At 38.8% G+C, this 26,925-nt stretch overlaps 1 protein-coding gene across 8 annotated transcripts in view; it reads left to right on the forward strand.

Moving 5' to 3' along the window:
• The first annotated feature begins 13,120 nt into the window (after positions 1-13,120).
• MYSM1 (Myb like, SWIRM and MPN domains 1) overlaps positions 13,121-26,925 on the forward strand; it is a 38,591-nt gene continuing 24,786 nt past the window's right edge. For 7 of the 8 annotated variants that reach the window (XR_016395175.1, XR_016395184.1, XM_022575799.2 and 4 more), the window contains exons 1-7: positions 13,121-13,223; positions 16,706-16,781; positions 18,629-18,699; positions 20,649-20,726; positions 20,820-20,843; positions 21,961-22,039; positions 24,797-24,895. Coding sequence is in view for 6 of the 8 variants with exons in the window: in XM_022575799.2 (XP_022431507.1) it covers positions 13,159-13,223; positions 16,706-16,781; positions 18,629-18,699; positions 20,649-20,726; positions 20,820-20,843; positions 21,961-22,039; positions 24,797-24,895 (492 nt within the window). In the remaining 2 variants the exon portion in view is untranslated. The remainder of the gene's footprint in view (positions 13,224-16,705; positions 16,782-18,628; positions 18,700-20,648; positions 20,727-20,819; positions 20,844-21,960; positions 22,040-24,796; positions 24,896-26,925) is intronic. The other variant, XM_089921956.1, reaches the window with a different exon arrangement.

The raw sequence follows: 26,925 nt of genomic DNA on the forward strand, positions 1-26,925 counted from the left end.
CAAAGAGGGGAGGCAGGAGAAAGATGGAGAAAGGGGGAAAGGAAGCAGAGAGAAAATAGAGAAAGAGAGAAGGCAAGAGGTATTAAGCAGAGACCCTACCCCTTTGCTGGGATATGTCATCTGAAGGGAAGGAGAAAAACGCACAAAGCGATTTCTTCATTTCCAGATCCTTGGGTGGAGCATCGAGATCCAGTAAAGGCCCATTAAAGCCCGGCTTCCCTCTGAGGCCAGCACACACCAGGGCAGGCCTTTGAGCCCCCAACCATCTGAACTCAGAGCATCTGCCACTCACTCTCCCACTGGCAGATTCCCGACCCAGATACCCTCTTTGGGCAATGGATCCTTCTCTAAGTAAAGATCATTTAAGAAAACCAGACTAGCAAAGCATTAGCTGTTTGTGTTTGCCAAGAACAGAAATGAGTGTTTTTTCCCTTAAATCGTTCTCGTGTGAATTTTTTTTTTTTTTTTTTTTTTTTTTTTTTGCGGTACGCGGGCCTCTCACTGTTGTGGCCTCTCCCGTTGCGGAGCACAGGCTCCGGACGCGCAGGCTCAGCGGCCATGGCTCACGGGCCCAGCCGCTCCGCGGCATGTGGGATGCCCCCGGACCGGGACACAAACCCGCGTCGCCTGCATCGGCGGGTGGACTCTCAACCACTGCGCCACCAGGGAAGCCCCTCGTGTGATTTTAAAACTTCTGGCTTGCACAACCTAAAGGGGAATTATTAGACCTCAGATTTCATGTTTAAATCATTCTACAGCTTTAGAGTCTATCTTTCCTATTCACTGAACGGGGAGGATGTGGGCAAGGCCGTACGATCTCAGATTTAATATAGACCATACCAGTCTCAGGCGGCAACTGACAGCAAAGGGCCATGATAACCAGAAATGCAGATCTCTCCTCCCCGGGCAGGCAGCAAAGGCCTGGTCCCCAGTGACATTCTCAGCTGCACCTCACAGGCAAGCTAGTGCCCATTTGAAGGAGCGACAGTTTTGAACACAGAGCTACAGCAGACATTATGGTCAAAGCCAGACACATTGTGTTCAGAGCACAGCCATGGCCAAGAACAACTGTCGCCTGAGGCAGTATAACATTTGTTAAGTACCTACCTTGTGTCATACCCTGGGCTAAGCCTTTCCACTTGCATTGTCTTTATTTCATTTTGTTTCATGTCATTTCATCCTCCCAACAGCCCTCCGAGGTAGGGATCCTTCCCCACCATTACAGATGGTGAAACAGAGACCCAGTAAGGATGAGTACTTTTCAAAGGCATCATGGCAGTAAAGGCAAAGCCAGAATTCCCTCCTGTTCACTTTCCACTCCTCCATTCACTGTTCATTCTGGCAAACATCATCTTTTCCATTCAGAGAATCCACCTAAGCTCTTAAGTTAGGACAAGCCGCGAGCAGACAAAATAAAAATAAAGATGAAATCCCTGCAGCGGGAGTATGAGGGTGGGCGTGTGTCTGTCTGTACTCTCCCGGGAAGCATGTCAGATGACAGTGCTGTCTTCCGGAGGCGTGGGCAGTCCAGGCCACGGGCCAGGATAGGAAGGTGTAGACCGCGAGGGCAAGGGGGAAAAGGAGCCACTGCTCTGGGGCTAATGAGGTGTAACCTCTGCACCCCAGGCATCAGAGCCTTCCAAGGTCCCCAGCTCCCTTTATGCCAGATCCAGACTAAGGCTGAAAAATCCTCGTGGTCGTAGTATATTTTCAAAGGCTTAGTTGGATCGGTAAGAAGAATGCCCTGGAATCTTCACTAATGCAGGGAGGTCTGTTTCCAAGACATGAAGCTTAGATGCCAAGAATCTTACCAAATATCATCTGGGCTGCTTAGCAGAGGAAAATCACAGGTGTGATTTTCAAGGTGTCAGTGGCTGTGACGGAAATGGGCCTCAGTGAGCATGAAATTAAATCAAATAAAAGCATGGAAAACCTTGAACAATCCCTTCCTGCCTTAAATGAAAACCACAGAAAAATGTATATGAATAATTCCTTGATGTCCAATTTTTTCTTTGTACGTAAATCCTTTCAAAGGCTTAGAAGAGTTACAAACAGCATGTGGCCTCCCAAACATACCCTCCCGTGTAAACAATTAACACAATATCTGTACTTTTAAAATTATTTTTACTACCACTTGTAAACAATCATTTTTTAAAAGAGGGCCTTGGTTTTCTTATAAATGTGATAGAATATGATCTGTGGCATGGAGACAAACATACATAAAACACATTATGGAAAATCTTCACACACTTTGACTTCTCAACTGAGTATAAACAAAAAGGTGGTAATATGATATTTTTGTTGATGCTGACTAGTAGTAGGTCTATGTGATTACGTTATGCAGGGTTCTGAGGTGGGTGAAGAAATTCTCATCACAAGGAATGTCCTAGTCTGCGGGAGGATACCAACCATGGGTAAAGATAGATAGAGATCTGCTTAGTTTAATTCAGCAAACATTTGGTGAACACATATCAACTATACATGTACCAGGAACTGTACCAGTGTGGAAAAAGTCAAAGCTGAGCAAGTCAAATTCCCATCTCCCCCAGAGCTCACAATCAGACAAGGGAAATGAAATTGCAGACATCTAATTTACTTTGCCTATTTTCTCAAATCTCTGAAATCAGGATGCATCTTACAGTTGACAGCATGTCAAAATGTAATTGGCAGTGTTTTTTCATTTTTTTAAAAATTAATTAATTATTATTATTATTTTTTGGTTGCATCAAGTCTTAGGTGCAGCACCCAGGATCTTCATTAATGCACACAGAATTTTTATTGTTGCACGTGGGCTCTTCACTGCGGCTCAGGCTGCTCTCTAGTTGTGGCATGAGGGTGCTTTTTCATTCTTAATGGCATATAAAATAAGGGAATAACTTACTATCCATTATAATGAAGTCAAGATTTGATGAAATATGGTCATTACTGTATAAATCAGAACATAGTACTAAAATAAAGAGGTCCAAAATTCCTTTTCAAATGTAAGTGTACCACCCCTCCCTAAGAGTATTTGTAGTTAAATAATTTAAGACCTAATGGGTAAATAAAAGTAAATAAGGTGGGAATTATTACACAAAAGCACTTGTAAAACTTTTTTGTTCACCATAATAAAACAATGAAATTCACTGTCATTTTACTAATTAATAACAATGTATATTACACAATTCATTTCCATTTACTTTACTTCCTTGAAATTTTTTGGGGTCCCCCTCTTTTGGTCACAATAAGACAGTTGTAAATTGTTTTATATACCTGTAGATAATATGCACACTAAGAGCAGTTTTATTTTCCAGAAATTGGTCTTTCACCCAAATATTCAACTTTGTCTTCAACTTTCAGCATGGCTGAAAGTTATTATCCAGTCCATGGGCCATTGATTTCTCAGAAATGAAGAGCAATGCAGGTGCTTATGATGAAAAACGAACAACAAACAAAACTTTTGAGGGAACGTTTTTTCAATATTCTCAGCTTAGTATATCTGATAAGTATTTCTCAATCAACAAACCTTCCCACTAGGAATTTTCTCCTCCTCACGGCCTCCATACACCCCATGCTTCAGCCACAACTGGTTACTGCAAATCCCTAGATGTGCCTGTACTGTTCGTGCCTCCTTGTCTTTGCTCCTGCTTTTTCCTTTTGCCTGGGATGCGCTCTCCCTGTCTCTGTACTTGGAAAACTCATGCTCAGCTTTCAAAACCCAGGTCTAACACCACTGTATTAGCTTGGGCTTCCCCAGGAAAAAAGGGTGTGGGACCAGGACTTGAAGAGGGTCATTTATCTGAGTCCCAATGATTATGAAGGAGGACTGGAAAGAGTTTAACAGTGAAGAAGACCAAGTCAATAGAAGAGTAAGTTATTGCTTTGTTCCTTTTTGTAAGCAATTGGGGCTCCATCCTACAGGGATCATTTGAGGATCTGCACAGGATGCACTTCAGAATTATTACCCGTGAGATAGAAGAGAGGGGCATTTACTCATCAAATCCTGCTCCCCATGGGTCATTATTTGCCTTATGGGATGTTAACATCCTTGCTTTCCCAGATTGTGCATGAGTCAGAGAAGTCCTGGTACAGAAAATGAGAGATGAGTAGTGCTATCAGATTATACCTGTGTGATGCTGGTTGCCATGGCAACAGCTGGAGTAAAAGATGGGCTAAGAGGATGAGGCCATGCAGAAGAGGTCTCTCTTTTCTAACTTGCACAGAATTAGCCTTGCCCCATCAGACCTCCACGGTGCCAGGCACAGACCTCTGCCTCATGGCATTTGTCTTCTTGCTTTCTGATAAACAGTTTCTATATTAGGTATGAACTTCTTAGCAGTGCTGGCAAGATTTTGTTCAGTAGCTACTGAATCTAGAAGAGTACTCAGCATACACCATATAGACTAAGGCCCCTCTCAGTGGAGTCAAAACGCCCATTTTATTTTTAAAATTTTTTTCTCTTGGGTATTCTTTCTTCTAGTTTTATTGAAATATAATTCACGTACAGCACCTTTTAAGGTGTATAGCATCATGATTTGACTTATACACATCATAAAATTACAACGGTAAGTTTAGTGAACATCCATCATCTCATAGAGATCCAAAATTACAGAAAATACATAAAATCTTTTCCTTGTGATGAGAACTCACAGGATTTACTCTCTTAACTTTCATATATAACATACGGCAGTGTTAATTATATTTATCATGTTGTCCATTACATCCCTAGTACTTATTTATCTTATAACTGCAAGTTTATACCTTTTCACTACCTTTACCCAGTTCCCCCCTCCCCCCTCCCCACCCTCTCCCTGCCTCTGGTAACCACAAGTCTGATCTCTTCTTCTATGAGTTTAAAACACACATTTTATTTTGTGTGTATGTGTGTTCCAATAAAGCTTTATTTACAAAAAAAGGCAACAGGTCAGGTTTGGCCCACAGGACATAGTTTGCTAATTCCTGGTATAATCCACAGGTCGGGTACATTTTTTAATGCAAAACAGAGATATCTGTGTTAATGAAAGCTTCCCCCTTGTATCTGTATAACATTTCAGAAAAAATGAAGCTATTTCATATATAATGACTCAAAGTTTAATCCTCATACCAACCCTTTGCAGTGGGTAGGTCTTATTATCCACATTTTATTTTATTATTTTTTAATGAATGTATTTAATGTAAATTTTTTTAAACATCTTTATTGGAGTATAATTGCTTTACAACGTTGTGTTAGTTTCTGCTGTATAACAAAGTGAATCAGCTATACGTATACATATATTCCCTCCCTCTTGCATCTCTCTCCCTCCCACCCTCCCTATCCCACCCCTCTAGATGATCACAAAGCACTGAGCTGATCTCGCTGTGCTATGTAGCTGCTTCCCACTAGTTATCTATTTTACATTTGGTAGTGTATATATGTCAATGCTACTCTCTCACTTCATCCCAGCTTACCTTTCCCCCTCCCCGTGTCCTCAAGTCCATTCTCTATGTCTGCATCTTTATTCCTGTCCTGCCCTTAGGTCCATCAGAACCATTTTTTTCTTTTAGGTTCCATATACATGTGTTAGCATATGGTATTTGTTTTTCTCTTTCTGACTTACTTCGCTCTGTATGACAGACTCTAGGTCCACCCACCTCACTATAAAAAATTCAATTTTGTTTCTTTTTATGGCTGAGTAATATTCCATTGTATATATGTGCCACATCTTCTTTATCCATTCATCTGTCCATGGACACTTAGGTTGCTTCCATGTCCTGACTATTGTAAATAGTGCTGCAATAAACACTGCGGTACATGTCTCTTTTTGAATTATGTTTTTCTCAGGGTGTATGCCCAATAATGGGATTGCTGGGTCATATGGTAGTTCTATTTTTAGATTTTTTAGGGAACCTCCATACTTAAAACACACATTTTAAATTAATGGGAAATTTTATGGCAGTCTATTTCTCGAGCAGTTGATATAGCTGTTCAAAAGAGACATTCTAATGTAGTGTGAAAAAAGGAGAAATAAGTCAGGTGGATTGAAAACCAAGTCAGCAGAGACAAAAAGGTGATCATACATAATCCTGGAAAAAAGGAATTATTTTGACCAAAGTATCCATTATATTTGATGGGATTTTTTTCTTCAGAAATCTGACATATGTTGTATGCTTCTTAAGAAACATTAAATATATTATCAACCACTCAGTATGCAATCTTAAGTAAATTTCATTGAATTCATACTGCTAAAATCTGTCTTTAATCTCTCTAGATCCCTGCAATAACTCCCAGATTCACTAAGCGTGAGAACTAATGTCCTTATAATGACACCTAAAGCTCTACAAAATGCGGTCCTATCACAAGTCTGGCTTCTTCTCCAAATGCTCTCCTCTTTGCTCACTTTCCTTCACACTGGCCTCCACTAGGCACACTCCCACCTGGAGTTTTTTGCACTGGCTGCTTCTCCCACCTGAACCCTTTCTGCTGACATCAGATGGGCAACTCCCTCAGCTTTGCAAGACTGCTCAAATGCCACCTTTCCAATAACACCTACCCTGAGCCCCCTCTTTAATCCTGCAGGCCTCCACCACTCTGAACTCTTGGGCCCCTTATCCTGTTTTACTTTTTTTCTTTTTCCTTAGCACTCAACCACTTCTAACAAATATACAATTAATTAATATATGTTCATTGTTTATTTTCTTTTCCCCTCTGCTAGGATGCGAGTTCCACCAAGGTAGGGGACTTTGTCTTTATTATTCATTGGCATATCCCAAGCATTCAGAACAGTGTCAGGAACATAATAGGTGCTCAATAAACACTTACTGGATTGAACTGAATACCTTGGGGCTCTGGAGATAATATGCTTCCTAATATAGAGGACATGTCATTGATGCAATTCTCTAAACATTGACTGAGCACCCACTAAGTGCTAGGCATGGATAACCTATACATGGTCCCCGTCCTCAAAAAAGGCCCCAGGCTAGTGTGGACATGGGCAGGGTCACAATTACATGCCGGAGTGATGGCACCCTGACACAGCATGCACTATGGCTTTAGGCTCGTGGAAGAGGGGGTGGTTTGTATGTGGATGGTCAGGAAGATGTTAAGTGAGGAGATAACACTAAAGCTGACTTTTCACATGGAAATGGAGCTACCAAGATGATGAAGTGAAGGACACTGGACTGGATTTTGTGCACAAGGATTCTATCACATGTGAGTTATAGAAATGGGAGTCAGCACAGGTGTTGATCTTAAACAGTCCTTTAGGATCAATACACAGTGAACTATTTTCCTCAATTTAATTATTTAACTTCTGCCTCCCCTTGGTTCCTCCCGAAAGTATAGACTCTAAATAAATAGTCAGGCAGTAGAACTTCATGTGTCTCTCCCTCAGTAATGGAAAGGGACTTTGGGGATCTATTTAGGTTTATAATTTTCCCCTTGTCTATTGGGTTGTGTATTTTTGGTCAGGATCATGATTCAATTGCCATATATATTTCTCATTTAAAATATTCATTGATTATGTGTTTATAAAGTAAGTTTTTTTGTTTTCAATTAAAACAAAACTCTGGCCTTATTCTTTCCACTTGATTCGCTCATCCATTCAACAATTATTAAGCGCATGCTGTGTACCAGACATTGTGCTAGATGTCATGGGTAAGAAGAAGAACAGAAGCATTTTCTCTGCCTTTAAGAAGTCTTTAATAGCAGGACAAGCACATGTGAAAACAAAAACAAAAACACTGAAGCATTACATTTTGTATGAGAGAAGGATTTAGGACAGGTCAGCTATAGCCCACATAAGTGTTTGTTTGGTTCAACAGCATTTTTAAAAAACTTGAATTGGTTTTCACAAATTAATCTTGATTTCTGGCTGGTCTTAAAAGAAAAATCGGATTTGGCAACTCTGAGCCAGAGTTTCAAAAGGGCAAAAGAAGACCAGAGTTCAGTCAGGACCAGCCCTTTCAGAGGGAGGGAAGGAGGGAGAGAGGGAGGAGGGAGAGGGGAGGGATGGAGAGAGGCAGAGTGCCCTTGAGAATGTGGATGGGCTGGGAATGGGGGAAGAGATGCAGATTTAAAGTAGAGGGCAGGGCTTCCCTGGTGGCGCAGTGGTTGAGAGTCCGTCTGCCGATGCGGGGACACGGGTTTGTACCCCGGTCCGGGGTCCGCGGAGCAGCTGGGCCCGTGAGCCATGGCCGCTGAGCCTGCGCGTCCGGAGCCTGTTGCTCCGCAACGGGAGAGGCCGCAGCAGTGAGAGGCCCGCATACCGCAAAAAAAAAAAAAGTAGAGGGCATATTTTGTTTGTGGTCCAGAGAACTATATATAAACGCATGCACACTCCGACATTCCCATCCCCCTGTTTTGCCTATAACAATGTTCAATAAATGTCTGTGAGATGAATAAGAGCAGGATCAAAGAATTTTAGCCCAGAAGAGATTATTTCATAGGTCATTTTACAAATGAAGAAGCAGGAGACTGGAGAGGCTGAATAATTTGCCTGATAACAATGTTAACATGAGCCTGTAGTGGTTCACAGATTGTATCCAAGGCTTGGGGGAACAGAGGGGACGTGCGACATGAAACTGTATAGTGGGCATCTGCTGTCTTACCTACCCAGCATCCATTCCTCCTCTCTCTGGAAATGGTACCCTTATTTTGTTTGGGGAGCCACCATTCCTCTTATTCCATGTGGTGCTGGTGGAACTGAGTCCACCTGGCTTCTGGGATGGCATGAAACCCAAGCCTGGCCAGCCCCGCTCATCCTCCTGGAGCTATTGAGAAAGAGGAATAATCCTTCCACTGGGGGCTGCTGAGAAGAAAAGATGCAATTCTGAATGATGCTATTAGTACCCAACCTGAGATAGCATGATGTAATGAAAAGATGATAAGCTACATTTCCTTGGGTAAATTGCTTAACTAGTCTGAACCTTAGTTACCACATCTGTAAATGGAAATAACAATTCCTTGCCTCAAAGGGCTGTAAGGAAATAATGTATGTAAAATGCATGGCACATAGTAGGAGCTCATTAACGTTGGCATCTTTTCTTCTCCTTCCGAATAACGTCAGATGAATGTAACATTACTGTAATTAAAATGTAAGAAGTGCATTGGCAGACTTTCCTTACAACATATTGAGAACAGCTTTTTCAGTAGCTACCTTATGTGATTTCAGGGAATTGGGGAGGGAAAATAAAATAAAATGCAGCTTGCTTTCCTGGAACAATTCAATTCATATCCAATGCTTGCCAAGTGTAGCCTATAATTCTATGTCTGCATTCATCTGTTATCTCACCTCTATTTAGATAAAGTGGTTTTCCTCCCCACTAACTGGCCATTTTATTTTTAAAATGGGAACTCTTTTGAATCTCTGGCAATCATTTAGCTGACAGTTTGGATCATAATGTAATAACAACATTAGTGAGCAGTTGTATGACACTTCCCACTTTTAAAGCATGTTACAAATCTGAGCTAATTAGAATGAATATTAACATGCCAGCTTTTATGGAATAATATTGCCATTATACTTTGCTTTTTCAATAAAAATGCAGTGATCTTTTTTCACCAGAAATGGAGAAAAAGGAAACGAGCTCTCCAAAGGATTCAAACACAATATAGCTGAGATATGAGACAGACAATTAATTGACTGAATGTTCCTCTGACAGCATTCAGGAGGATTTACAGGTATGCCACCTCCTGCTAATTCTACTTTAGGATCAAATAGAGTGTATTAACGGGGGACAGAAAATCTGAAACCCAAGACAGTTTTCCAGCCTTCAGAATACACTTTCTACTCATTTCTAGACCTAAGCACCTCAAAGAAATCAGAGATACCTGACTGTGATTTATTCTTAAACCAAATGTGAAAATATCTCACATAGTATTGCAAAATACCCTATTCTTTCTGTTGTAAATGAAAATATAACAGAGTAAGTGTAGAGTGAGAAAGACTTGGGTTGGAATCCCAGCTCTGGTACTCAGCTATGTAACTCTATCTGAATCTTGGTTTCCTCACCTCTAAAATGAAAGGGATAGTTCTTTGATTATGTGCTCAAGTCCACTAATCCTTTATTTTGCAATGTCTAATTTACCATTAATCCCACCCAGTGTATTGTTTGTCTCAGGCATTGTAATTTTCGTCTCTGGAAGTTCAGTTTCATTATTTTTATATTTTCCACATCTCTACTTAACTTTTTTAACATGCAGACATATAGAATACAGTTATAACAACTATTTTAATGCCTTAGTGTGCTAATTCTAATAACTGTGACAGTATTGGGTGGGTTTCAATTGATTGATTTTTTCTCTGATTATGGGTCATATTCTCCTACTTCTTTGCATGCCTCATAATTGGATGCCAGGCATTTTGAAATTTATTGGGTGCTGGGTATTTCTGTATTTAAAAAAAAATTTATTGAAGTATAGTTGATTTACAATGTCATGTTAGTTTCAGGTGTACAACACAGTGACATATACATATACTTATACATATGTATATATAATCTTTTTCAGATTCTTTTCCCTTACAGGTTAGTACAAAATATTGAGTATAGTTCCCTGTGCTATACAGTAGATCTTTGTTGGTTATCTATTCGATATATAGTAGTGTGTATATGTTAATCCCAAACTCCTGATTTATCCCTCCCACCACCCTTTCTCCTTTGGTAGCCATAAGTTTGTTTTCTAGGTCTTTGAGTCTTTTTCTGTTTTGTAAATAAGTTTGTAACTTTTTCTTCTTTTTTTTAGATTCTAAATATAAGCAATATCATACAATATTTTTCTTTCTCTGTCTGGCTTACCTATTTTTGTATTCTTATAAGTACTTTTGAGTTTTTTGGTGAGGGAGGGGAAATGTAGTTAAGTTTACCTGGAAACAGTTTGAGCCCTTCAGATCTTGTCTTTAAGCTCTGTGTGAGGATCAGACACTATTTCTTCTAATCTTTTTCCATTGGTTTTTTCTCCAAGTTAGGGACAGGGTCTTCTATTTCATAGTCCCCAGAGTCTAGAGCATTACTCTCAAATTTTAACTGATGAATATCATCCTCAAAAATGTGGTATAGGAGAGTATTTATTCTGGGATAAGTGCCCACCACACCCCGTGATCCCACAGCAGCCTGTAACTCCTCCATCATAGAACTTATTACATCATCCTGAAATTGCATGTTTGATAGATTTTATGAGAGCAGAGACTGAGTGCATCTCATTCAATGTCATTTCCCTAGTACCGAGTACAGTAGGAATACAAATATTTGTGAATTCTGAACTCTGAATTCTTCAGAAAATGGGTGAGAAAATAGGTCTTCAAACAAGTCACAGAGTTGCAGACCTCTAGAACAAGGAATTATAAATAGTAGACCAGGCGTCAGGAGTCCACCCGACTGTGGGGTTATAGCTGTATCCTTGCAGGTGGGGTTGGGCTAGACCCTTATGGAGCCTGTTTCACATAAAGCCAGCAAACCAAGAGCATAGTGTGGGGTATGTATGGAGAGGCTTCAGACTAGTCCTTCTGTTTAGGGAGGCCTTTATATCAAAGGCCTTGGGGCATATCTGAATTCTGTGCAGGACTTCCTTTCCTTCCTTCCACATGTATTTTAATGCCTACTGATGGCTGGCACTGGGCCAGGAAGCCTTCAGTTCTGTGTTGCAGGAGATGCTCTTCACACAGTATTCTGTGTCATGGTCTAGAAGGCATTTGATATCATGTGTATCCAAACAGTACTACCAGGCTTCCCATCTTGCCTGCTATGTAAAAGCATCTAATGAAAAGCATCTATCTTCTTTTGACTATCTGGTTATATCCATCTATCTAAACTTGCTGTAAATTACATCCAACAAATATCTTAGAATGCCTACTCTGTTACAGGCATGCCAGTTACCACTGGGACTGGTCATTGGAAAAGCCCTTTGGCAACAGGAAAAGCACCCTCAGGGTGACCTAAGGATGGAGCATTATTCAGTTTCTGAGCACTGGATCTCCCTCTTTACAAAACTTTCTCTCCATCTTCTGCCATCACATTCATAGTACAGCTCATCTTATGGCTTGAGCACAAAGGTGAGATGGGACAAACTCACAACAGTGCGGGAAGTGAACTCATTCCATTAGCTGATTGGTTCATTCATCAGTTCAATATTTATTGCACACCTTATGTGTGTCAGACACCATGTTGAATGTTGGTAGTATATGGACTAGTGCAAAGACTAGCAGATACAGTCTTTGTCCTTAATGAATTCACCATCCAACGGTGGAAGCAAGTGAATGAACAGCTACAATAATGTGAGTGATAGATGGTAAGGTAGAAGAATACATAGGCCAATATCTAATTTCTTGAGGAGCCATAAATTCTCTGAGAGAAATGGTGTTTGTCTTTCATAGTTCCTAACAACATGATCTGTAGAGGGTGAGTACTCATAAAGAGTCAAAAGGCCTAGATTCTGGTCCCAGTTCTGTCTTTGACTAGCTGTCTATCCTTTATGTTAGTCAGTTCAGCTTTCTGAGCCTCAGTTTCCTCATCTGTGATGTGTGACGGACACTAGTCCTGCTTACCTCAGTGGGTTATTGTGAAGATCAATGGTCATGAGAGTGATTTTTAAATTAATTGTAAAGATTTCTATGAAATAAAATATGCAATCGTAAGTTACATTCTTAAATGTTCTTTTGAATTTTAAAACAGATGTTGTTCAACACTTCAGTAAGTGCTGAATAATCCTTCTCTTAAAAGAAAAAAAAGGAAAGGAAGGAAGGAAGAAGGAAAGAAAGAAAGAAAGGAAGGAAGGAAGGAAGGAAGGAAAGAAGAAGGAAAGAAAGAAAGAAAGAAAACCAGCAGGTAAGGGTCACTGTTGCCACCTTCACAGTTCAAAGTAGGTCTGACTTGATCTTTTCAGCACACTAGATATTTACTATTATCCCCGTTTTACAAATTAGAGAAGTGAGGCGCCAAAGAATTTATGCAAGAGCACGGTCTCTTCAAAACCCAAGCCTGGGTTACTTGCCAAGGTCTTTACAAGTCAACAAAAGTCAAAAGGACCAAGCCACACGGTTCCGCAGCATCTTTTTCACTGAAAGCCCCACTTCACTGAAAGCCCCGCTGAGCATGGGAAGGGCTGGCCGAGGCTTCGACTCCGCCCCGTGACGCATAGGACCCCGCCTTCAGTCCCTCCACCTCTCGCGGGATCTCTCGAGAAGACGGCCGGGGTCAGGTTCCATCATGGCGGCTGAAGAGGCGGATGTGGATATCGAAGGGGACGTGGTGCCAGCGGCGGCACAGTCTGGGTGAGGCGTAGAGACTGGCTCTTGCAGAGACGAGGAGGGGCGCAGATGTGAGGAGGGTATCCTAGAAAGGCCGCGGTTCCGGCAGGGGCCAGGGGAGCGGAAGACCATCCGCTGGGCCAGGGTCTCTTAGCGGCCAGGGAGACGCCTCGCCTATCCCGCTTGCGGGCTCCTCCTGAGCCCAGGGTGCGGGTACCGGAGGCTAGTGACCGACGGCCCTTTAACCTTTTACCGGCATGCCGTGAGGGCGCCGGCCGCGCCTAGCGCGTTGTCCACTCTTCAGCAATTAGATTCCTTCTTCCATTACTGCCACCGCCCAACAATAACTAGAACAAGGGCGGCCCCTGGACAGTACCCGAGCTTAGGAGTCTTGTTCCATCGCTTGCAGGCCGTGTGACCTTGGGCGTGTCGTTTTATCCTTACCGGCCACCGGTTACCTTTTCCATGTAGGAATAGTTATGAAAAACTTCCCGAGAAGCAGCGTGACTTGAAGGAAAGGGGCTGGACTTTAGAGTTGGACAGCTCTGGGTTGACCCTGCCAGGTACTAGCAGTGTGACCTTGGGCCTCAGCTCATGTGTTAGCTGACAATCATGTTATGTACCTTATACGGTTATTGTGAAGATAAAATGAAATAATTATGGGATGTGCTCTAGCATAAGGTAGGTGCTCTGTAAATGTTGTGTTCTTTACCATCCCACCAGGGATAGTATTTTGAGGACCCGGTGAGGGGGTCATAATTTATTTACCAATTCCTGCAGAGCAGGCCAGTGTGATTTTAAACAGCATCCTCCAGCTTGAGACATCTAGCTGTTTGACTCCTCGCTTGCAGAGAGAGAAGTTGATACATGCCATTTTAAAAATGTGCTTTCAGAATCTTCTTTTAGTAATGGAAGAGGCCTAGACTGGTCAGGAATCAGAAGACCCCAATTCTAAACTCAGCCATCTATGTTGCTTGTAACTATGAACAACTTCATTAGAAGTCTCTAGGTTGAACCATGTAAAACTGCCAACCTTAGACCATTTTTGACCTATAAAGTAGCAATTTCACATGGTCCAACCTGATAATAGCGCCTCTGTAAATTGTAGAGAAGAGTACTAACCCTGCTCATGAGGCACCAAGATAGTGGGTTTAAAGTTCATTTAGTCATTCTCTCTCAAATCTTCAGGCGAAGCAGTCCGAGTCTGTACAAACGAATAGGAAGCCTTTAATAACAATCATTGTTCACATTTGTGTAGATCAAGTTAATCTTGATCAAGTGCTGTTACATGCATGATTTGATTTACTTTTCACAATAAGTCTGTGAAATAAATGGGAGGGATTCTTATCTGCAGTCCAGAGAGAAATGAGCTGGCCTTGGAAACACTAAAGATCATCTGAGAGCATTGGCTTTACCCCTTTCCATGGGTTCTTCTTTATTTTTCTGATTGTGTTTTATTTCTCTTTTTCCTTTTTCTTTCCTTTCTCATTATTCTGCTGAGCCTTAGGTCGGCTGGTGGCACCTATAATCATATTAGTCTCAGGCAACCAATAACAGATTACTGGTTTCTGATGGTCAGAGCCATTGCCTTACACAATTCCACAGAGCATCATTAACATTATATTCTGGTGAAAGTTGCTCCTTGGTGTTGGGGGCTCTGATCATATGGCATTTGGTGTGAGTGAACACTTAGTTGCCCCTCTGAATTGTGTAGTTACAGCTGATTATAACATCTGTGGAACCCTTGAGGATTAAGTGAAAACACTTTTAAGTCCTTGCTAAGTGCTGGTTACCAAAGTTAGAAGATGGCGTTGAAATGTTTTGGTTTCCCTTCTTTGTCATCCTCCATTTCTTCTGCTTATTCTTTAAATCATAATGTTCCAAGGGATTTTTGTCGTAAGACTTCTCACTAACCACACAGTCCCATCTCTCAAGACTTAAATTTCTGTTAAGTTGGACCATATGAAATTTTCCCAACATTCCACCATTTTTGACTTACAGAAACAACAGTTTCTTAAGTTCCACCCAATACATGCTGATGTTTCCCAAATCTCTTTCCTGAGCTTCACATCCATTTATCCAATTCTCTGAATCTGTTTGCCCTTGGGCTTTCCACAAGCACCTCAGCTTCACTTTATAGAAACTTTCCTTACCCAGCCTGCCTCTCCAAGCTCCCCAGTTCAATGAGTGGCACCATCCACCTAGTCATGCAAGGCACAGACCTAGATTTTATCCCTTTTCCTTACCTCTCTCCTTCTATCAGAGTCTGTTGTTCTGAGTATCCACTCAGATGTGATCACTTCCTGTTCACACTGTTTGTTCTTTAGGTCTGAATTACTGTCACCTCTCTCTAGTATCTATATAATCACTCCGTCTTAACCACTTCTCGTCTCTTTGACCCCCTTCTAGTCTTTTCTGAAGTTAGAGCAGTCTTTTCTTACATCCAGACCGTATCATGTTATTCCCTTCAGTCCTCAATTAGCTTTATGATAAAATCTTTATTCCTTAACTCCTAGAGACCTGTGTGATCCATGCCCCACCTATCTTGTTCATTCAGTCATTCAGCGAATATTGATTATCTTTTATATGCCAAGCCCTGGGTATATAGCAGTCATCCAAACTAAGTACTTGCTCTCATGGAGCTAACATTCTTATTGGATGAGACAGACAATAAACCTTATATATATGCCAGATGGAGAGAAACCTGTAGATAGGTTTTTGCAGTCTAAGAGGTACAAATTCTTTACACTAGACTGAGAAAAGTCAGTAACTAGGAAGCTTTATAACCTCAAAACGTACAGAAGCAAATATTAAATTTAATTATATCACAGATTGGGCCTCCTCAAACTTAACTATTCAGGCTTTTTCCATATGAAGTGAACAGGGTGACTTTAGAAACTTCTAATTAGTGAAAAGAGTGAGAATTAAAGTTTAATCCCCCATGAACATAGAAAAGCCCCCAAGTAACCCAAGTTAATTTTTTTTTATGTGAGTTGTTACTAAAGCATCACATTTCTTATCTCTTCACTGTACTGTCCTCCTTTGAGTATTTTCTTTTGGTTCTTCTATCTGTTCTGGCTTTTTCTTCATTTTGAGGGTGGTACTGTTGATGGGTGGCTTCTATGCTTCAGATATAACTAAAAGAATTAATTGTAAAGTTGAATTCCTGTATACACATGCATATTCATCAAAAGAAATCTGTAGCGTTGGTTCATAGCCACAGAATATGTTGTAGTTGCTGTTTGGAGGTATTTTTTCCCTCATGAAGTTGTTTATTGGCAGAAGGAGAAGTCTGATATTTAGCAATTGAAATAGGGTGGCTTAAAGCCACTATATATTTCACAGGCCAAAGGTAGAGCAGGCATCTGCAATGTTAAATCTGTTAAGGGGGGAAAGGAACTAAATATTTGCTTAACATCTGAAACCTTCCAGTCACTGTGCTCTGTAAATTATGTTCATTAACTGGTATAATCTCACTTTCATACCCATTTTCTTAATTATTACAGAAGTGATGAAAATACAGCATCTGTTTTACAAGACCACTATCTTGACTCATCGTGGAGAACTGAGAATGGTCTTATTGTAAGTATTTTATGGGAATATCAGGTGCATTAAGCCATTACTCAGTACCCAGAGTACCTCTTTTTTTTTTTTTTTTTAAACTTGGTGCTAGTTCTCAGCAGTCACAGAGGTAATATATTGAAACCTTTCTCTTAACTTAAAAATAGAAGGAATTTATTCTTTCTTCTTTTGACTTTGAAAAAATGGCCTTTTAGGAATCAACTTAGGAGCCAGTTAGATTTAGGTATGAGTCATTGCTCTACCACTTATCAGATTTGTGAACCTTAGTTTCTTCATCTAAAAAATCGGGATCATTGCATGCTTCGTTTCTTCATTTAACAGTTATTTATCAAGTACTTACTATGTGCCAGACACTAGGCCAAGTTTGGGGGATACACCTGTAATCAAGACAGACATGGTCCTGCTCTCAAGGAGCTTATATTATAAAGGGGAGTCAGGTGGTAAACAAGTAGACTAATTATAGATCGTGACGGACATAAGCAAGATGCTGACTGAGAGTTACAAGGTGGGGAATCTACTTTAGATAAAGTTGGTGAGGGAAACTGAGGAGGTGACATTTAAGTTGAAAACAATAGATATGTGAAGAATTGATGAAAAATATTCTAGGCAGAAAGACTAGCAGCACAAAGGCTCTGGTTGAAACCCAGTGTCTAGAATATAGTGGGAAAGGGGAGGGGATGACAGCTGTGACAAGGTTGGAAAGGCAAATGAGGGGAATCAAAGAGACTAGTCAGGAAACATTTGTAGGAATCTAAGCACGATTTGGTGGTGGCTTGGCCTAAGGTTGTGGTAGAAGTTGACAGATTTGAATTATGTTTTGGAGGTAGAACTGCTTGGTAAATTGGGTGTGGGGATTGAGGAAAAAGGAAAGAATCCAGGATGATTCCTGGGTTTCTAGCTGGAATAGCTTGGTGACTAGTAGTACTGTTTACAAAATTGGGAAGGCAGGGGGAGAAGCAGGTGAATGTATGTTATGGTGAGTTTTATTTTGAATATGTTAAGTTTAAGAAGCCTATTAGAGGGGCTTCCCTGGTGGCACAGTGGTTAAGAATCCGCCTGCCAATGCAGGGGACACGGGTTCGAGCCCCGGTCTGGGAAGATCCCACATGCTGCGGAGCAACTAAGCCCATGCAGCAAAACTACTGAGCCTGCGCTCTAGAGCCCACGAGCCACAACTGCTGAGCCCACATGCCACAATCACTGAAGCCCATGCGCCTAGAGCCTGTGTTCTGCAACAAGAGAAACCACTGCAGTGAGAAGCCCACACACCGCAATGAAGACCCAACACAGCCAAAAATAAAAAAATTAAATCAATTTATTTTTTTTAAAAAGAAGCCTATTAGAAATCCAAGTGGAAATTTTGAGTGAGCAGTTAGTTATAACAGTCTAAATAGAGCTTGGAGAAGAGACCTGGGCTGAAAATTTTTAAGTTTTGAGAGTTAAAAAAGAGTATGATTATTTAAGGAGAGATTGTGGCTTAAGGGAAAAAAGAATTGTGGTGAGTTTTGGGAATAGGTGAAGTATCTAGCAAAATGCCTAATACCTAAAAGTTCCTCATACAGGATAGCCATTATTACTTTATCATGGGCAGGAGCCTGAGCCTTGGAATCCAAGGCTCAAGTCTCTTCTCTCCTGCTTGAAATGTCAGTGAATGCCTTTATGGATGCATCTGTGAAGAAGTAATGCCTATCTCATAGCATTATTGTGGGAATCAAAGATATGTCTGTGTGCTCAGTAAATGGTAGCTTTATTATTTGTAATCATTGTATTGTGTATTTTTATTTAAGAAAACAAGATAATTTCAAAAAGCAGTAAATAAAGAAATTTATTCTTCCTTTTTTTAATAGCCTTGGACTCTGGATAGCACCATCAGTGAAGAGAACAGAGCTGTCATTGAGAAAATGTTGTTGGAAGAAGAGTATCCTTTAATGATTATGAGGAAAGTAAAGATTTCAGGGTTAAAAATCCATAAATACAAAACTTACAGAAGAGACCACTGTTAGTTACTAGATAGTATATAACTGCTAGTATATAATGTGTTACCTGCCTATTCTGTTTTACCACTAAGTCTGAGATCTGACTCAATATTTTTGAGTTTCTGTTGTCAACCAACTCTTTATACTATCTTAATATTGAGTAGAAATTATAGAGTGTTTCATGTTTTAACGTTTTTTGGCCACGCCACGCAGCATGTGGGATCTTAGTTCCCTGACCAGGGATCGAACCTGTGCCCCCTGCAGCGGAAGCATGGAGTCCTAACCCCTGGACCGCCAGGGAATTCCCTGTAGAGTGTTTTAAATCAGCTAGAATCTTTAGTCGAAGTCCAAATCATTCAGTCTAAACCTCCATTTTCAGTTATATGAGACGTTAATTTGTCCAAGGACATAGAATTAAAATATGTAAAAGTTCTCACTTCTTACTCTACCGATTTACAGGTGTTAATGGGAGCAATCGAAGTAAAAAGCATAAAACTTTAGAATGAAGATTTTTTCCACCAGAGGTTGTAGGTCCTCATTCACAGTTCAGCCACTGGCTTCTTGTCCTTATTTCTTTCATCTATTTGTGATGTTTGCAACTTAACTTTTTTAGGACTCCATTTTTTTATATGTAAAATGAAAGGATTGAACAAAAAGATTTCTGATTTATAAAGGTTACTAATACTACTCTAATAAGTAGTGAGTGGTTTATTTTCAACTCACCTGTGTTTCATGGATTTTTATCTCCTCTTTAAGCCAGAATATCTATTCTTTTTATTACCAGTTATTGCTACATTGTTTTCGGGGTGTCTTTGTACCTTTAATTATCATGGGTTAGCCCTTTCTAGGCTTTCTTACTCTCTAACTCCCCAAACATTACAGTTATAGCCCAGATCATTGCTTTTCAGTAGAAAAATAGTGCAAGTCACATCATTTACAATTTCTAGTAGCCACATAATTGTAATAACATTTTATTTAACCCAGTATATTTGAAATATTGTTTCAACGTTTAATCACTATATAAACATTATGGAGATGTTTTGCATTCTTTGTTTTATACTCTCTGAAATCCAGCGTGTATTTTATACTTACAGTACATCTCAGTTTGTACTAACCACATTTCACGTACTCAGTAGCTACACATGTGGCTATTGGCTAATACGTTGAACAGTGCCATTCTAGATTAATGAATATTTAAGTAGTCACTGGTTCATTTCCAGATTTGGAAACAAAATAATGAGAATAAAAGCTATGTGAGCTCTTGGAGGACAGGGTTAATGTTTTCTCTCTTTGTCCTCAGCACCTAGTACCTAGCATAGTGCCTCGTGTACACAATACATGTACACAAAATACAATATTTGTTAAGTGAAGAATATCTCAGACTAATCTAAAGTATTGCAGTATAGGCTAGGTTTAAAAAGTCTGAGAGGGAGACTCTGGTAAATTTGACCCAAGCGTTTGTTATTTTTATTAGGATAGAGAGCAACCCTAAACTCTTCTCTGTTACTTTCAGAAATATGAAAGCAAATACTCCTAAATTACCCTGGACAACCAATCAGATTCATCTGTTACATTCTCCATGTGTTTTAGGAAAAAAGATTTAAATAAAACATTGAGGATATATCTTCTCTTAGCCACTAAATAAGGAAGAGAAACTAACTTTTATGTAGCACACATTTTGTGCAGGTACTGTGTCATGTGTGACTTCACATGTAATATTTAATCCATATAACAACCCTGTGAGGTATAAACATTTTTGTCATAATTTTTGCAGACCTGGTTTAGCTAGAATTCAAGTGTGACTTTCACAAGTATGTGAGTGCCTGCTTTAAGTTGCATAAAAATTATAGGACTTTATTATTTTTTTAAAAGTTCCTTAATAATTACACAGGTATTATTTATCCAAAAAGTCACTTCCAGGAAAATTCTGGCTTGATCAAAAGGAAGATGATAAAAAATACATGAAGAGGTAAAATCAATTTATAATACTTTTAAAAGTCTGAATTGTATTTTTAAAAACTTCTTCACAAGCTTCCTTATTTTCTTTTTTCATGTGGTGCAGTCTGCAGAAACCAGCAAAAATCATGTATGTACTTATGTTTTATATTTTAAAATCTTTTTGATTAGTTAAAAGTTATGGAAAAATTAAGCAAAAAGTTATAGCTGGCCTGTGGAAAAGCCCTCTTGACCTTGGGTTATACAAAAATATAAAGTCAAAATTTCTTGTACAGATGTTGGAATGTCACAAGATAATTTTATTATTGTTATTTATTTGTCGGAATTTTTTTAGGGCCCTACAAAAAGGTGGTTTCCTAGGGATTTGTGGGGAACATTTTTATAAAGCTGCCCTTTAATATGTTAGGAATTGACTTGATTCCTGTTGCCCTGTCAGTTAGTTTTCAGTCGTTTCAAACAAAAATTTAAATTGAATTTGTGGCTTTCAAAAATTATCTAGAGAAATTAAGTATTAACTGTTTTATAAACATCCTTTCCCTACAATTGAAGAAAGTTTGATGTTATTTAGTGTTTCTAAACTTTCATGTTTATAATCCCTTAGAGGGTAGATTTCCAATTACCAGCAGTTTGAGCCCTGAGCAGACTTAGGCTTTTGCATTTTGCTGAACAAACAACAGAAACCAAATAAAGTCAATGAAAAGATTAATGGTTTGCTTGAATTAAATTAGTGAGTTTCATCACTTTTTAATTTCTTAATGTCCTGCATTTCAAAAGCAATAAATGTAATGTCATAGTATTTTTACCTGTTTTCTGGCTTGATATTTACATAGATTTACATAGAATAATAAGAGAGATGATATTTCTGGAGCCAATTTAAACTCTGACATGCCAGTTGACAAGCCAATTTAAACTCTGGATTTGGAAATATATTAACATCTGCTGCTTTGTGTCCAGTCTGAGGAAGCCTACTTGTTATCACATTGACTTCCTTTGATGTCTTTTAGTATTATCTTCACTCAGACCCAAGGATTATGTTTTTGGGGGCTCCTATCATCCTGAGCTAGAGAAGTATACAAGACAGGGCAAATCTGTTCCCCCAGGTAGAGACTGCAGCCTTCTTCTTCTCTTTTTAATTCTTAGACTCAAAGTATTAAATTTAGCCCATGGCTGTGTATAACCTTTAGCTGCATAAATATGGAATGTTCCATTTCAGAAATTTTTTTTGCAACTCCTCTTTTTCCCCTCAGGGTACACTCTCCTACAAAACCAGCCAGTTACTCAGTAAAGTGGACGGTAGAAGAAAAAGAGCTGTTTGAACAAGGGCTGGTAAATAGAGCAATTTTTAATTTATAGTAAAATAATTCTAGAAGCAAATATTGATAGAATTATAAGGTTAAATTAATTTATAGAGACTGGAAATTTCTTTCTAATTACAGTGATCATATCTATAGTTTTTCTGTAGTTAGAGTGATGTTTGTAGTATAATATAAGTGAATTCCTTTTAACTCATACCTAAGTAAATAAAATATTAAAATAGATTTGGATCAATATTGATTTTCACCCCTTCTTTGTATTAATAAAATCCAAGAAATTGTACTATATCTGCATACATGACACCAACTACCTGGATTAAAAGGCAAAATTATTTGGTTACCTGATCTTTTCTCTAGGGAAAAAACATGTATATTTGGAACCGTCTGGGTGATCAGCTGAGTTTTTTTTTTAATTCAGATATTTGGCATTGTGCACACAGTCTAAATATTTTAGTGGATGTAATTAAAGACCAGAAACATTATTTTTGCATGAATGTTTCACTGAGATCTATTTAAACGTCCACAAGTTGCATAATGGAAAAAAATATGTGCATAAGTTTCTGATTATGAGAAAACTCCGTAATATAATGAAGCTTAACAAAACATGCAGGAATTTTTTTTAACTGTCAATAGTAGATTTTATCTTTCTCTTACATGTTACCCAGTATTGTACTAATTAATTTTGAAATTATATATATTTATATATTACATATATAGAATATTTATGTAATATTATGTAGGATTCATGAATGCAAATTGAAACATCATTGTTAATATTTCTGCAGATGACAGGAAATAAAATGTGTTTGTATTTTTATAGTTAACATCACCATGACATCTATGTTCTGTGATGTTTTATATAAATACATAAACTATTTTGAGGGTTTTATCTCCTGAGATTTTTCTCCTGTACTGTTGATGTTTTTTATATTGGTATTTTAGTCTGTTGCATGATTATCATTTATATAATCTAATTAACTAGTCATTTATTTAAGATTGCTGACAACTTTGGTGTTTTGTTCATTACCAAAGATCAGAACACACACACACACCCATACACACACACGGGTTGTGAATTTTTAGGTTATTGTTGACTTTGGTGGTAGTTATAAAGGCTGTATCTGCATGGTTCAAAATTCAAATGGTACATAAAGTTGTAGGGTGTTAAGTCTCCCTCTGACTCCTGTCTCAACCTTTAGTTCTCTTTGCCTCAGGTAACCATTGTCATCTGTTCTTGTATAGCCTTCCAGAGATACTTTGTCCCTGTAAAAGCAAGTGTCTACTTATTTAGGTACATATGTAGATATCTATATCTTTATCTACCTATCTATATATACACATAGATATTTTAAACCTAGAATATTTTCCCACAAAAATACATGGAACCATTGGTTGTATTCCCAGCTTTTTAACCTATTAGTATCATTTGTTTATAGACTGAATTCTGTCAGGCTTGAGAGAAGGAAATTATGTGGTACTGAATGATGAAAGATTTTTCCTTCTCTGTCTTGTCCCTTTGCTCTCTTTTTAAATTGGTAAATGTTTTCTTTGCTCCTCTTGTTCGTGTCCCCTCTCCAATTTTCACAGTGTCCAAGCCCCTGCAATCCTAACTAGTCAAACTTTATCCAAATCCTTCCTGTTTCCAAAAGTGATCCATGCTACCAAGTTACCTATTTGCCTTCATCACACAATACAGATAACTAAATCTTCAGTAAGTTGACCTCAGTTAGGTATTAGTTAAGAACAATCTTTAGTAATCATTTTCTCAGAAGTACTTTCAGTTTTAAGAAATTGTCCATATGTCAGATTTTCTAATGAATACCAGAAATAAGTGTATAAATTAAGGTTTATCATTTAGGTCAGAAAGAACTTTGAAGATGATTTATTGCCATAAGTCATGACTGTCTGACCTGTAAATCTGGCCCTGGAATCAGCTTCTCTGAATTGTTGTGGGTTGTTTTTTTTTTCTTTAAATAGTTTTAAGAATTCTAAGAAAGGATTGTTGAGCTACTTTGAGAAGTAGAGAATATCTTGTGTTGGAGATAATGTAAAGGAGATTTATGTATCAAATGATAGGCTTGATACCTAAAAATCCTGTCTCGCTTTAAAATTATAATGCGTTCCTGTCTGTACTGCAGAACACACCAGAGCTCCCTCAAGTTCTCAGTTTTTCCCTGCACAGCTTCAGTATAAGTAGGTATACAGCCTTTGACAGTGGAGGGGTGTAGGGAGATGTTGGTTGCAGGTCGCTTCATTTGTGATTCACTCTTGTAAGTCAGTTTACTGTGATATCTGTATAGTGTAAAAGTATCTGCTATGGAACATGTAATAGTCACTGTAACAGATGGAATCTGGGTAAAAAAAAAAATATTTTGAAATTAGTGTCAGAACATATTCAGTTGATTCTACAATTGGAAAATATAACCTGCCTCCCTTTTAGGCACTTTTTTTTAAGTTATCTTAAATTTGGAACATCATAATGTACACTACTAATACATAATGTTAGGAATACGTAGAAGTGATGGGTCTTCATTTAGGTATCTATAAAAAGAAAACAAATTTCTAAATCATTTTGGTCTGTTTTCAGATGTCAAGATTTGAAAAGAATGTGGGCTTTGATTTTAGGAGTCTTAACTATGTATTGTATGTGAGGCTTCATTGTGTGCTTTAGAAAATAAATAAAGATAGAGTTTTTTTTTTAATATGGCAGTAGTTTGGAATATTAAGTGAGCTAATCAAAAGCTATTTCTTTTCCATTTTGATAACATAGGCTAAATTTGGCCGAAGGTGGACCAAAATTGCAAAGCTAGTTGGAAGCCGCAGTGTTTTACAAGTGAAGAGTTATGCCAGACAGTACTTTAAAAATAAGGTAAGCAGAATATAAATACCCTAGTGATAATATTTTAAATAAATAAAATTAATAAGCAGAAATACTTCTTTAATTCAAGCATTAAAGTCTTAATGTTCAAAGTTTTTATAGTGAAAGTACTTATACCCATAAAGTACGCTATAAATGTTTGTCTTCAAAAATCTCAAAACATATATTCAATGTATTGAGTATTACTATTAAATAAGCATTATTATTTTACTCCACTTAATTTCATGCAGTTAAATAGGACAAAATATTAATTGCTCAAAAAATCCTATAAAGCAAATAATATTCCAAAGAGAAAACCTTAGAAGTCATTGTTTCCTGGAAATTTAAATTTCTTTTCAAATATTTGCATTAAACTTTTAAGAATGATTAGAACTTAGGGGCCAAAAATGCTAACATGATTCTAAAATCTTTTTAATAGCAATGAAACTTGTACAATTATTATGAAGAATTGTCTGAAAACTTTAATAAATTGCAGTGTTCAGAAATGTACAGTTACGGTCTAGTTCCTTAGTCTTTCAAGTAATTTGTGCTATATTCAACCATGTAGTTTTGATACTTAGAATTTTTCTAATATGTTCTGCTTGAGTTCTCGAAACATAATTATATAGAATTTGAAAGTATCTTAAGTGAAATTTGGTGTTTTAATGTAAATAGGGTTGGCCCTTAAGTGAAATTTGGTGTTTTCTTTTAATGTAAATAGATAAGGTTGACTCTGTTTACTTTTTTTTTTTTTTTTTTTTTTTGCGGTACGCGGGCCTCTCACTGCTGTGGCCTCTCCCGTTGTGGAGCACAGGCTCCGGACGCGCAGGCTCAGCGGCCGTGGCTCACAGGCCCAGCCGCTCCGCGGCATGTGGGATCTTCCCGGACCGGGGCACGAACCCGTGTCCCCTGCATCGGCAGGCGGACTCTCAACCACTGCGCCACCAGGGAAGCCCTACATTTTCTTTTAATGTAAATAGGATTTGAACTGAGCAGGTCCACTTCTATATGGATTTTTTTCAATAGTAAATACTATAGCACTGCACAATCTGCTGGTGCGGAATTGCAGATGTGGAAGAACTGGAGATGGTGAGGAACCGCGTATACGGAGGGCCAACTATAAGTTATATGCAGATTTTCAACTGTGTGGACAGTTGGCACCCCTAACCCCCTTGTTGTTCAAGGGTCAGCTGTAATGGGGTTTACCCTGTATACAAGATTTATCTAACTTAGTGTCATTTGGGCATAGGAAGTAAGTAATGGAATGGATTCATTGTAAATCAGTCATCTACCACCTCTTTTAATCAGCAAAAGTATTTTCAAGACAGCCTGCTAAGGTTAAGGTATTATGGAACAGAATAAGCCTAATTTAGTTATTCTTTTTTTTATTTTTTTAATAAATTTATTTATTTATTTTTGGCTGTGTTGGGTCTTCGTTTCTGTGCGAGGGCTTTCTCCAGTTGCGGCGAGCGGGGGCCACTCTTCATCGCGGTGCGCAGGCCTCTCACTGTCGCGGCCTCTTGTTGCGGAGCACAGGCTCCAGACGCACATGCTCAGTAGTTGTGGCTCACGGGCCTAGTTGCTCTGCGGCATGTGGGATCCTCCCAGACCAGGGCTCGAACCCATGTCCCCTGCATTGGCAGGCAGATTCTCAACCACTGCCACCAGGGAAGCCCCTAATTTAGTTATTCTTACTCCCGTGCTCCTCAGACTAGAATGTGCGGGGCATCTTGTAGTGTCAGTTTTACTCAAAGGCTTGAGGTGAAAGGGTACATTTTAATATTAAAAGAAACAATATATAATGAAATATAATGCAAAATTTTATCTAAATTCTTAAGCTAAAAACTGGAGACTTCAAATAAATAGCAAGGTTGTTAAAGGCTATTTCAGGCTAAATGTCCAAATCTCCTTTTCCCTCCTGCTACCTTTTCCTTCTCCTCTACATAGTAAGCCAGTTAACCTCAAATATGACATCCTGGGAGTCTATTGTGATAAAGGATCTAGAAATAATCTCTCTTTGGAAGCTGTCATCCCTTGGGTAT

The sequence above is a fragment of the Delphinapterus leucas genome, chromosome 1 (assembly GCF_059928025.1).
Source record: "Delphinapterus leucas isolate spDelLeu-1000000601 "Yukka" chromosome 1, BTC_Dleu_Yukka2, whole genome shotgun sequence".
NCBI lineage: Eukaryota > Metazoa > Chordata > Mammalia > Artiodactyla > Monodontidae > Delphinapterus > Delphinapterus leucas.